The sequence below is a fragment of the Chlorocebus sabaeus genome, chromosome 18 (assembly GCF_047675955.1).
Source record: "Chlorocebus sabaeus isolate Y175 chromosome 18, mChlSab1.0.hap1, whole genome shotgun sequence".
In the NCBI taxonomy this organism is placed as follows: Eukaryota; Metazoa; Chordata; class Mammalia; order Primates; family Cercopithecidae; genus Chlorocebus; species Chlorocebus sabaeus.
This window is the reverse complement of record NC_132921.1, coordinates 73,132,734-73,145,288: the sequence shown is the minus strand read 5'-3', so window position 1 is coordinate 73,145,288 and position 12,555 is coordinate 73,132,734. Positions and strand designations below refer to the sequence as shown.

At 40.5% G+C, this 12,555-nt stretch overlaps 1 protein-coding gene across 5 annotated transcripts in view; it reads right to left on the bottom strand.

Annotated features, from left to right (window-relative positions):
- Positions 1-12,555, bottom strand: part of PIEZO2 (piezo type mechanosensitive ion channel component 2) — a 468,788-nt gene that overhangs the window by 35,306 nt on the left and 420,927 nt on the right. For all 5 annotated transcript variants that reach the window (XM_007974699.3, XM_073006482.1, XM_007974697.3 and 2 more), the window contains 3 exons: positions 8,243-8,302; positions 4,979-5,145; positions 4,076-4,242 (listed from right to left, as the gene is read on the bottom strand). In XM_007974699.3, the coding sequence (XP_007972890.3) occupies positions 4,076-4,242; positions 4,979-5,145; positions 8,243-8,302 (394 nt within the window). The remainder of the gene's footprint in view (positions 1-4,075; positions 4,243-4,978; positions 5,146-8,242; positions 8,303-12,555) is intronic.

The window sequence follows — 12,555 nt, the reverse complement described above, 5'->3', positions numbered from 1 at the left end:
TCCATCTACAGTCTGCTTAAAGGTAAAATTCATGCCACTGGCCTCAGAGCAGGGGCCATGAAGGGCGCTGGCCACACTGGGTGAGCGTAACCTCACTGGGGAGTGGCAGCCTCCTGGCCACCAGACCCTTCCCAGTGACTTCCCCCGCAGAACCTCTTCTAGGGAGGGTTACTAGCTTTCCAGCAATCAGCGTGGCTTCCTGGAGACTACAGTGTAGACAAATGATTATTTGGAAATTTGAAAATTTCTAAAGCCTAGAAATAAGGCTCACTGCAAAAAAGGGCAACTGTGGTAACTCCTTTACTGGCAACAAGATCGGCCCTATTCTGTCTCCCCTTTCTTTAGGCTGAGAAACAAAATAAAAATACATTAAAACCTAATTCTAAAGGTGCTGGTTTCCTACTAGTTACTGTATTTACTGACTGACCATTTTAAAATTGGGGGGGGATATTTTGACAGTCTTTGTCAAAAAGCAATCGATGGATTTAAATATCTCCTAACTCACAATTTTTTTATCAACAGTGTGGTTTCCTATTTGCAACCTTAGGTCAGATTTAAAGGCAGTTACTTGATTTTATTTTAACCAGTTGTTTTTCCTGCTTAATTGTGATTTATAATATTTAATTTCTTAATGGAACATATTGTCCATTGTTACACAGTTAAATGTCATAAAGATGGGATTCACCTATGTTTACTTTATGAAAAATTTATTTTCAATTCACCTCCGAATATTCTCTGAGGCCACTGATTCAGAGTTTGGTTCTAGAGCATCTGTTTTCAAACCAGGCTCACGTGTGATACTCAGGAGGTCTATAAAATCCTTGAGATGGTGTGAAAAAAAATTTTATCTTTGTATGATTTTTCCCTGTGGGAGACTACTTCATGAAATTTCAAAAGAGTTTCATTAAAAATGTCACCAATTACTGTTAGAGTCATCACAAATTAATGAAGAAAGGCTATTCTATTCGTTACCCATTTCACTTGCCACATTTGGAGATTCAGGTAACAAAAAAATCTCTGTGTATTACAAAATGAACCTAGAAGGGAGGTTAAAATAAGGCATTTGAAAAATTTTACAAATCACATGATGGGGCAGCATATTTTCTTGAAGAAAGATGCAAAGGTGCAGTATTCAAAGTCAATGCTACGCATGTATATGATCGTATTCTTCACTGCGCGGGAGGGAACGATTCCAGTTGAATATGATCATGACTTTCGGTTAAGTTCCCTAGAGCTGTGTGAACCTTTTATTTTAGAATTTAAAAGTAATAAAGACATAGTTTGGATCAGACCCAGTCAATATTGGATATATACAGAGCAGTACAGTCCAAAGCTGAGAGCAGTGGGATGCGTGTGAATGTTACACGAAAATAAATGAACAAATCAAAGAAACATCATTTGGGACATGTACGTGTAGAGAATCTCAGCATTTCTTTCACCCTATCATGCTCTTGTTTTTCGAAAAACGGTTGTTTGATCATGAATAGTTCCTACAGTGGGTAGATTTAGAAATGTTTAGATACCCGATATCCCTTTGTTCACCCTGTAACTAGGAAGCAGCACCAGTCAGCATCTCGAGTGCTCACTACATTTGGACAAATCTTGGCTCCCCACCCACCCTGCTGCACAAACCTGTAGGCTGTCACAGACCTGCCCATGCAGGGTCCCTGTAGGATTAAGGGAGGACCTAGCTGGACTACTTAAGAACCTAGGTAACCTGGGGCTAGACATGGATTTTAAGTTTTAGCATTAAAATGAATTAAGTGCATTGAATTAAAGAGAGAATGATTCAGTTTAAATACAACGATCAATTGATTGTTGCAATAAGAATGAATTTAATACTTCTGGAAGCTTCTAAGTAGAACAGTTCTAATAGTTTTCAAAAAATAAAAATAAAATTCAAACTAAAGAATGACTTTTATCTGAATGGAATCTGTCAAAGAAGATGACAGAAGCTCCCCTTTCAAAATGTTGATTGTGGGAGGTTTCCAGGAAGACACAATGAGACTCTGGTAACACTCACCAGTGGAAGGACATGATATTCAAAGTTCTCCTTGTAACTTTTGATATTACTAATGGTTTCAGAAATTAATAATTGAGAAATATGCATATTCTTGGGTAGAAAGAAACTGAAAAATAAAGTTTTATGATGACATAGTTTTCTAATAATCAATTATTTTATTCTATGAATTAAAGCTTTAAACTGAATCTCAATTAGGAAATAAATGTTTGACCTTGAAATCATAAAGAGTTTCTGTCCTAAACGTTTCTTCTTTCCACAAAAATATACAATAATAGATGAAATATCTGTGTCTTTGAAACTCATAAATAAGCAAAGATTATTAACAAATTAAAAGAAAAATATAGTCTCTTTTATTATCCCTCAAAAGATTTTAAAAGAATCAATACCTATTTTAGGGGGGCAGGCAGGGATATATCCATGCACAGTGTTATTTGCACAAATATTACTTCTAAATCAATCTAGGCATGAACGCATATATTTTAAATTAGGCTTAGCATACATCTTATTTTAAAACTTGGATTTTTACAAAATATATGTATATATTTTATTGTATATATATCTCACAAAGATCTTTTCATACCAATAAATATGGATCTGCATCAATAATAATTATTGGGTAGCAAAATAATAGGCATAATTAGAGAGGCTCAAATACAGGAATGCAGCAACAGTTAAATAGCACTTTAGAGTAAAACTTTTTTTTTTTCCTTTACCCGTATCTCCTCACTCAGTCCAATGTCCAGTTGTCTATTTTGGGTTTGGTATCAATAAAATGGTCTCAGCTTCCTCTCCTATTTCATCTGGAAATACATCCAGCAATCGTGAAGGACAAATACTTTTCCAGGTCATTAGTGCCTTGCTATAAAGTGTGACTCTAAAGCCATCCAGGAGTTTCTGACCAGCAGTCAGAGACACCAATCTCTACTGTCCTCCCCAGGGCAAGCATTTAAGGAGGTAATGGCCTTATCTCAGCTCTTCCTAGGCTAAACCATTTAGGGGACTACTCTTATCTTTATATGCCTCTCCCAGAATCGCCCAGGGCTTGGCACAGAATAGCTGATACTCAACATGTTTCATGAAAAAAGTAAAACATGAATGTTCTCAGTGATACAATTCTTTACCTGTGAAGGTGGCTATAAGGTGTAATTTATTTGTTCTAGTTCTTCACCCTAAACAAGGCAATTTTACCTCCTAAGACAGGGACTTCTGCTTTAACTTAGAATCTAGCTCTGTACAATTGTCACCAGCTATCTAGAACACTGTGATGCAAAGAATTCTGAGGCTCTTCTGGGACAGGCAGTAAGCTGGCCTGCGGTGCAGGAAGAGACAACGAGAGACAGCACACTAGGGTGGTTGAGAGCTTGGGTTCTGAGCTAAACCACATGATTTTGGATTATGGGTCCGCTTTCATATACATCCTAGCTGTGTGACTTTGGGTATGTTTCTTACTCTCTCTGTAACTGAATTCTGTCTTTGCAAAACAGGGATAATAATAGTGCTGGCCCCTGGCGAATCCATTAGTACTGTGTCATTTGATAATCCTGTTGTGAAACAATGCATACGATAGTAAACTCAGAGAAGATAGAAGCTAACAGAATACTTTTTGGGAATTTTTATTACAAACCTTAAGGTAACAATTCTGAAGGGAAAGATCAAAGATAGCAACAGAAGTAGAAGACCCTAATGTAGAAGACACTTTGTGGATCAGCTATCTTGAAAGGCAATAAAGATGTAACCCTTGACACAAATAGTAACTTTGGGGTTGGGAGGGATCATTCTTCCTTGCCTCCAGCTTGGAAATCTCTATACTGTGCCTTTGGGTCATACAGATATAGCTAATAGTGTCTTATTGATATCAGCTTTTATCTGGTTCCTTCTAGGCAAGGACAATGTTCCTTATAGTTGTTGTACAGATGGTGACAGCTGGAAGAGGGTGGGGGTCCATGCATGGTTTTGATTAACTTTCACCTCACACATTCATTTCTTATATTTGATGACATTCACCTCATTTACCTTTGTCAAAAGTAAACCCATTGTTAGAAAGTGAAATACCTGGAGATACTGTCATGTGAATCTAAACTATCCATCCTGTGGGCTGTCTGTGCACCTGAAGCAGCTCCGGGTCGCTCGTCAATGGTGTCCAGTCCCGACTCTCTGGAAAGGTTCATGATGTGGTTCTGATAGTACATGTGGATGCTCTCCCGAGTCGGAACGTTGCCCTGGGGAGAACGAGACATTGTCACCGTTCCTATGGAGGCGCCTGCCTGTACGGCCACCTGGCATTTCTCAGCGCAGACAGCTTTTCATACCCATGCAAGCCTGGATAAGGATTAGGACCACGCTAGGCAAGTGGGGATTGACGTCGACTCATTTCATAAGTGGTTTCCAACATTACTAGGTAGATCTAAGTAAGTGTCTTCTTATAGGTAGATAATTTTGCTAAATCATAGTAACTTTTCAAGAAATGAACTATTATTTTAAAAAACAATCTTTAAACCATATATTTTGTTGTTCTGCATATGTCCTATGTTTTCTTATAAAAAAGTTTCAGTTCAAACTCTCCAGACTTCAGTGTTCAGGAGGGAGACAAAAAACCTACCACTTTCTACACTTTCTAGACGAAAACTATAATTTTCTATTAACTATAGGGATATAGAACAAGGCAATGTCCATACACCTGCAAACTGTGGTGAGGGGAGGGATAGGATGAATAAAGTTGCCCTTCTGTGGTGTGTGTGTGTGTGTGTGTGTGTGTGTAGGTGCATGTGCATGCACACTTAATTATTTTAATTCTTAGTGTGGAATAGATTTAAATATACAGAAAAGCAAAGGGGTTATGCAACAATTCCCTGGAAAGAAAGGGTTTTGTCTTATCCTACCTGGAGTTTTGGACATTGACTTTTAATGTCTTTTTAATGCGGGAAAGAGCAAAAAGAATTACACCAGCAGTATTACCTTCTTAATTTCTCTGGTCAGCATGCATCGCTCAATTCTCAGAACTGTAGATATATCAATATGCTCCCTTGAAATGGAGTTAAGCCAAGTAGTGAAACTGTCCACTGTTGCCAGAAATAGGACCCAGGTAAATTTCAAAATATTAAATATCCTCTTGATGATATTGTCTAGGAGAAAGAAAAGCAACAAGATGTTAAAGGAACAAAATACCATTGATTTTGCTTTTGTGTAGAACAGCGATGTTTTACCAAAAATTGGAACTGGCTCTTGCCCTGTGCATCTAAAAGGCATGTGACTCAGACACTCATCACACACAGAGGAGAGCTGCCTTGCAGGAAGCTCTCGTGGGGCTTTGCACACATGCAGTGGCAGACCAAATCAGGATAGAATTTGTAATCTTTTGTGGAAATAGCAAGCAGAGCAGCTCCCTATGAGCTGACCCTGAACGACATGGGTTTGAACTGCGTGGATTGTCTTCAGTAAAATTACACCAAACGTGCCTGCCTCTCCTGCTTCCCCTTCCACCTTCTCTCCTCCACCTTTTCTGCGTCTGCCACCCGAGACAGCAAAACCAACCCCTCTTCTTCCTCCTCCTCCTCAGCCCACTCGAGGGCAAGACGACGAGGATGAAGGGCTTTATGATGGTCCATTTCCAGTTACTGAATAGCAACTATATTTTCTCTTCTTTCTGATTTTCTTCATGACATTTTCTCTAGCTTCCTTACACAATATCTGTATATAATGACATCTGATGTTCTGTGTGAGAATGTCTCCCGCCTGTGCTGTCTACCTTGGCAATGCCCAAACCTCCTTGGAACTGTGTCACACCTAACAGTCTTCCCTGAGGTATGTTTAGGAAGCAAGGAAAAGAGACGGTATCTTTTGCTGACAAGGAGGCACAGGAAGAGAACGGCCGCTGCTCGAAGCTGAATGAAGCGAGTCGCTGTGGCCACTGAAGAGGAGATGCCACGAGCACCGACGTTTCCCGCTCCACCCCTCCTTACATCCTCTACAAAATCTCAAGCAAGGTATGTATTTCTCACACTCGTTCAGATGGAGCCTCTAGCTGCTCTGTGTAGACATAAAGGTATGTATTTCTCACACTCGTTCAGATGGAGCCTCTAGCTGCTCTGTGTAGACGTAAAGGTATGTATTTCTCACACTCGTTCAGATGGAGCCTCTAGCTGCTCTGTGTAGACATAAAGGTATGTATTTCTCACACGCGTTCAGATCGAGCCTCTAGCTGCTCTGTGTAGACACAAAGGTATGTATTTCTCACACTCGTTCAGATCGAGCCTCTAGCTGCTCTGTGTAGACGTAAAGGTATGTATTTCTCACACTCGTTCAGATGGAGCCTCTAGCTGCTCTGTGTAGACACAAAGGTATGTATTTCTCACACGCGTTCAGATGGAGCCTCTAGCTGCTCTGTGTAGACATAAAGGTATGTATTTCTCACACTCGTTCAGATGGAGCCTCTAGCTGCTCTGTGTAGACACAAAGGTATGTATTTCTCACACTCGTTCAGATCGAGCCTCTAGCTGCTCTGTGTAGACATAAAGGGGAAGCTTGGCTCTGGAGGATGAAAGGCTGGGAGTTACACCCATCAATGAACTTTAGCAGCTCCTTACATTTTCAACACGTATTTTTCTCATTTTCACAATGGTTTTGTTAGAAAGGATGAAGATGAACGTTATTACCGCATGGTTTTGCTATGGTAGGCCTGATGGTAAGGCTGCAGCTGCTGCACTGGGGACATGAGTCACATGTGCTTTGTGAACCTGGGTGACGACTCACCAACAGGGAAAGTGAGGACTCGAGTTTAACCACAGGGGCAGTAGGACACAGTGGTTAAGAGCACACACTCTGGATTCAGACTTCTTGGGTTCAAATACCAACTCCACTCTTTAGTAGTGACATAGGCTTGGTTAATACAACTAAGAGATTAAGTTGGTTAATCTCTCTCTGCCTCAGTTCCCTGTTTTGAGAGGGTTAAACTAGTAAATATACTCCAAACTCTCGAAAAAGTGCCTGAGAAACAAGACACGCGATCTGAAGTGTTGGCTGCTGTTACGGTGTGAGGCTTTGCAGCGATAAGAGTGTCCAGGTCCACATGTATGTGTCTCCAATTACCTAGAACTGGAAGTCTGGGTTTGAGGACTGGCACAGCGGAGGGCATTAGGTGGCCTTCAGTAAGTCTCCTTTCGTGCCAGCAGAGGGCAGGCTTGGAAGCATCTGTGTGGGGACACAAAGAGCCTGATGCCTGGTCTGCTGATAGATAACTGCACAGGCGCTCCAAAGCAGACGAAGAAATGGCATGACTAGAGAGGGCCAGAGAGCATCGAGTTCATTTCATTGGGAGGCTTTTGCCATTTTTTCTTCCTGCATAAAGATACCTTCCTCCAAATCACATACTATGAGGAGCCCAGATGGCACTGTGGCTGGACCGGGAGTTAGAAGACAAGGGTTCTCTCCCTGACTCTTACCTGTGGAATCCAGAACAAGTCACCAACTCACTGAGCCTGGTTTTCCTCTCCTAAAATGAAGAGTTTGGCCCTAACCTTCTAGTGTATCTCTAATTTCCCCAGTCCTACTTACCTCTCATTTACCTCCTCCTTTCTGTGTTTTTAAAAAATAATTGCCAGCACTTTTTGTGTGTGCCTCCATTCTGACGGCTTCCCCGGGACATTAAGAATTTGCTCCCTAAAAGCCTCTTTCATAGATGCTTGCATAAAGGAATTTATAAACTGAAACTAATTCAACATTTTATCCAACTGCTTAAAGTCCAGACCTACTTTTAAGAGTCATTTTGCGGCCGGGTACGGTGGCTCACGCCTGTAATCCCAGCACTGTGGGAGGCCGAGGCAGGTGGATCACGAGGTCAGGAGATCGAGACCATCCTGGCTAACACGATGAAACCCCGTCTCTACTAAAAACTTCAAAAAATGAGCCGGGCGCAGTGGTGGGCGCCACTCGGGAGGCTGAGGCAGGAGAATGGCATGAACTCGGGAGACGGAGCTTGCAGTGAGCCGAGATCATACCACTGCACTCCAGCCTGGGAGACAGAGCAAGACTCCGTCTCAAAAAAAAAAAGGGTCATTTTGCAATTTCAGTGGAGATGAGATTCCAAGGGATACTGATTATTTACTCATAGTACAGAAAACAGTGTTCGATTCACAGTTTTTCAGGCAGCGTTCCCTTATATACCATCTGGGCAGGTATCATTTTCAAAGTTCCCACCGCTCATATTTATCTTTATTTTGTTACCTGGTCCGTCAGATTTCTTTTTGATTGGTTCATCCTCCCGATCTTCCCATTCCACGGGACCTGCCAAGTGTGTTCGATAAAGATGAGTTAAATTCCATTTAGGGTGAGTTAAATGCCAATGTTACTCTTCTAGATTAAAAGGCATTTTATATAATTAACTCCAGGACATTCTGTCTATTTTAAGAGTTCCTCGGGAAAATTTGCTTGAATTCATAGCTCTTAGATTATTTTACTCCATGACAGCATAAAAATTATGTAAACTAAGGATGTGTAAACTACATTTGCTGGTGGCTACTGGCCAGTACTGGCGGGTTGACTATTGTCAAATGGCCTGTGAGTTCAGAATGGCTTTTATATTTTTAATAGTTGAAAAATCTAAAGGAGAATAATATTTGGTGCATGTGAAAATTATGTGAAATTCGAATTTAACAGTCATGCCCATTTGTCTGCATATTGTCTATAGCTGCTTTTTCCCTATAATGATAGATTGGAGTTGCACAGAGACTTCACGAATAGTAAACCTTAAAATATTTACTATCAATGCCAGGTGCAGAGGCTCATGCCTGTAGCCCCAGCACTTTGGGAGGCTGAGGAGAGAGGATAGCCTGAGCCCAGGAGTTTGAGACCAGCCTGGGCAACATAGTGAGACCTCATCTCTACAGAAAATCAAAATATTAGCTGGGTGTGGTGGCACGCACCTGTAGTCCCAGCTATTTGAGAGGCTGAGGGTGGGAGGATTGCTTGAACCTGGGAGCCATGATTGTGCCACTGCACTCCAATCGGGGCAAAAGAGTGAGACCTTGTCTTAAATAAATAAATATATTTGCTATGAGGTTCTTTATAGAAAATATTTGTCATATCTTAAAATGACATTATAGGATTTCATTTCATTTCATATCCTCTTATTTAAGGCTAAAATGATCTAGCAAGTAAAAGTGCAGGATAGCCAGTTAAATTTGAATGTAAGATAAACAAGACATTTTAAATTTCACAAAATGTAAACATATATTTAGGAGATTCCTTACAAGCACAAATTGTGTCATGGTAAAGTCTGGGATTCTGGTGTGCCCATCACCAAACAGCAAACACTGTACCAACAGGTACTTTTTGAACCCTCAACTCCCTCCTCCCCAGCTCTCCCGCATTTGATTATCTCCAGTGTCTATGACTGCCCTCCCTCCGGATGCCCATGTGTACCCACTGTTTAGCTCCCACTGATAAGTGAGAACATGAGGTATTTGACTTTCTGTTTCTGCATTATTTTGTTAGGATAATGGCCTCCAGCTCTATCCATGTTGCTGCAGAAGATATGACTTCATTCATTTTTATGGCTAAGTAGTATTCCATGACATACACATATATCACATTTTCTTTTTCCAATCCTCCGTTGATGGACAATTAGATTGATTACATATTTATGCTATTGTGAATAGTGCTGTAATAAACATGTGAGTGCAGGTACCTTTTGGATACAATAATTTTCTTCCCTTTGAATATATATGTAGTAGTGGGACTGCTGGATTGAAGGGTAGTTCTATGTATAGTTCTTTAAGAAATCTTCATTTTTTTTGAGGTTTTAATTTTATTTATTTCGGTACCAGTGATTGATTCCAAATAAACCTTTTTACAAAAAGGATGTAAGGTGGTTTATGGTTACATATAAAATATAACAGGATAACAGGTAGATGAGAAAGTAAAATGAAAAAATCAGGTTAGGAGACACAAAATAGACCCAGGGATGAGGCTAGAACATTTATAATTTGGTGTTGATGTTGTCATCTGATAGGGCATGTTGCTCATACTGTTGCTCTGAGGGAGTGCATCTTGAGAATTTTCAAATAATGATGTGAAGTTTGAGGTACGTATTTTAAATCTTTGTATTTTTAAAGTATAAGTATGTTCCATGAAATATGTCCAGATTATACTTAAGCTAAACATTGTTTATTATGTTAAAAACTCAAATGGGGCTTCATATATAGAGGATATATATGTATATATGAATATACATATATATATATATATATGAAGCCCAGGAAATATATGTGTCCTCTATATATTCTCTCTCTGTGTGTGTATATATATCTCTAATATATATATGTCCTATATATATTCTGTCTTTGTGTGTGTGTGTGTGTGTGTATATATATATATTAGAGTCAGGTCTTGCTCTGTTGCCCAGGTTGGACTGCAATGGTGTGATCATAGCTCACTGCAGCCTTGACCTCCCGGGCCCAAGTGATCCTCCCTCCTCAGCCTCCTAAGTAGCTAGGACTACAAGTGTACAACACCACACCTGACTATATTAAGAAAAAATCTTTTTTTTTTTTTTTTTTTTTTTTTTTTTTTTTTTTTTTTGAGGCGGAGTTTCACTCTGTCGCCCAGGCTGGAGTGCAGTGGCTGGATCTCAGCTCACTGCAAGCTCCACCTCCCGGGTTCACGCCATTCTCCTGCCTCAGCCTCCCGAGTAGCTGGGACTACAGGCGCCCGCCACCTCGCCCGGCTAGATTTTTTTTTGTATTTTTTAGTAGAGACGGGGTTTCACCGGGTTAGCCAGGATGGTCTTGATCTCCTGACCTCGTGATCCGCCCGTCTCGGCCTCCCAAAGTGCTGGGATTACAGGCTTGAGAGAAAAAATCTTTTTAGAGATGTTTTCCAGGCTGATCTCAAACTGCTGGCCTCAAGTGATCCTTCTACTGCAGAGTCCCAAGTTGCTGAAATTACAGGCGTGAGCCACAGCTCCTGGCTGTTTCCTGCATTTTATCTGGTAACCCTATCTAAGGTCATTCATGATCTGACTCCAGGAATCTTCTCAAACTTATTTTCTGCTATCCTCTTTACTACTGTTGCTCCACATCTGGCCTTGACCAGCTAAGCTGACCTGCTCTTTATTTTTTATGCATGCGCTTGCTTTCTTCTGCTAGGATGTCAGGCTGTATGTAAACACTCCCTTCTTCAGGGAGCATTCTCTGAAGCCATGCTTGCCTATAAGAAATCCCTTCTCCCTCAGGGCCCACACTATTTTATCTCTACTTTTCAAAATGGAACTTTGCAGTTTTGATATCATTAGGAATTTTTTCCCTATACTTATCTTGCCTACCAGTTACAATGAAAGGCTTTAGAACAAATTAGTCTAGTAGGAATTCCAGACCCACTACTCACTGAATGGCTCTGTGACCTCAGGCAAGTTGCTTCATTCTCTGGGACCTTATTTGCTCCTCTGTAGAGCAGGGATAATAAAATGACCCTGTGCTGTTGCAAGGATTGAATTAGTTACTACAGTATACATGAGGCACATATGACAACAGCTGGTACTTCAGAAGAACAGGATCCATGTGCTTCATCTATCTGGAAGACATGACGCCTCGTACCAAGAAAGTGCTGAGTAAATATTCATTAAAAGAGTATCTTTAAATTATTGCTGTCTTTGATTGGTAGGTTAAGAGTGCTGCATGTGCACAATAAATAATCTTCATGACACAGAGCAAAGAGCTACTTTCAAGATGACCAAAGAACAAATTTTTATAACTGATTGAAGCATTCCAGAAGGAAAATGTCTGAGAACAGCAAACACAATTTTGAAAAAAAAAGGCAGTGAGAGGAGTTTGCCTCACTAAAAATTAAAACAAACTCTATAGCTACTAGACTTAATAGTATGTGGCATTGGCCCAGAGCGAGACAATACAAGGGAAGACCAAAACAGAGTCTGAAAACATACCCGAGAAGAAATGGGAGTCTAACACTGACAAATGAAGCATTTAAATCCAGTAGGGAAAGGATCAATCATCTTAATAAATTGGAATAACATAATTGTGTATCCATCTAAAAGTGAACAAATTAGATCTCTACTTCATAGAATAAAAATTTAAGATGTAGCCAGGTGCGGTGGCTCACGCCTGTAATCCCAGCATTGTGGGAGGCCGAGGTGGGTGGATCACGAGGTCAGGAGATCCAGACCATCCTGGCCAACATGGTGAAACCCCATCTCTACTAAAATACAAAAAATTAGCCAGGAGTGATGGCGGGCGCCTGTAGTCCCAGCTACTTAGGAGGCAGAGGCAGGAGAATCACTTGAACCCGGGAGGTGGAGGTTGCAGTGAGCTGATTTTGTGCCATGGCATTCCAGCCTGGCGACAGAGCAAGACTCAATCTCAAAAAAAAAAAAAAAAAAAAAAAAAAATTAAGATTTAAGTAAAATTGATAGAAAATCTGGGAAACATCTGCATCATATCTGGGAGGAGAGACTTTATTTTCTTTTCTTTTTTTTTTCTGAGGCAAAGTCTCACTCTGTCACTAGGCTGGAGTACAGTGGTATG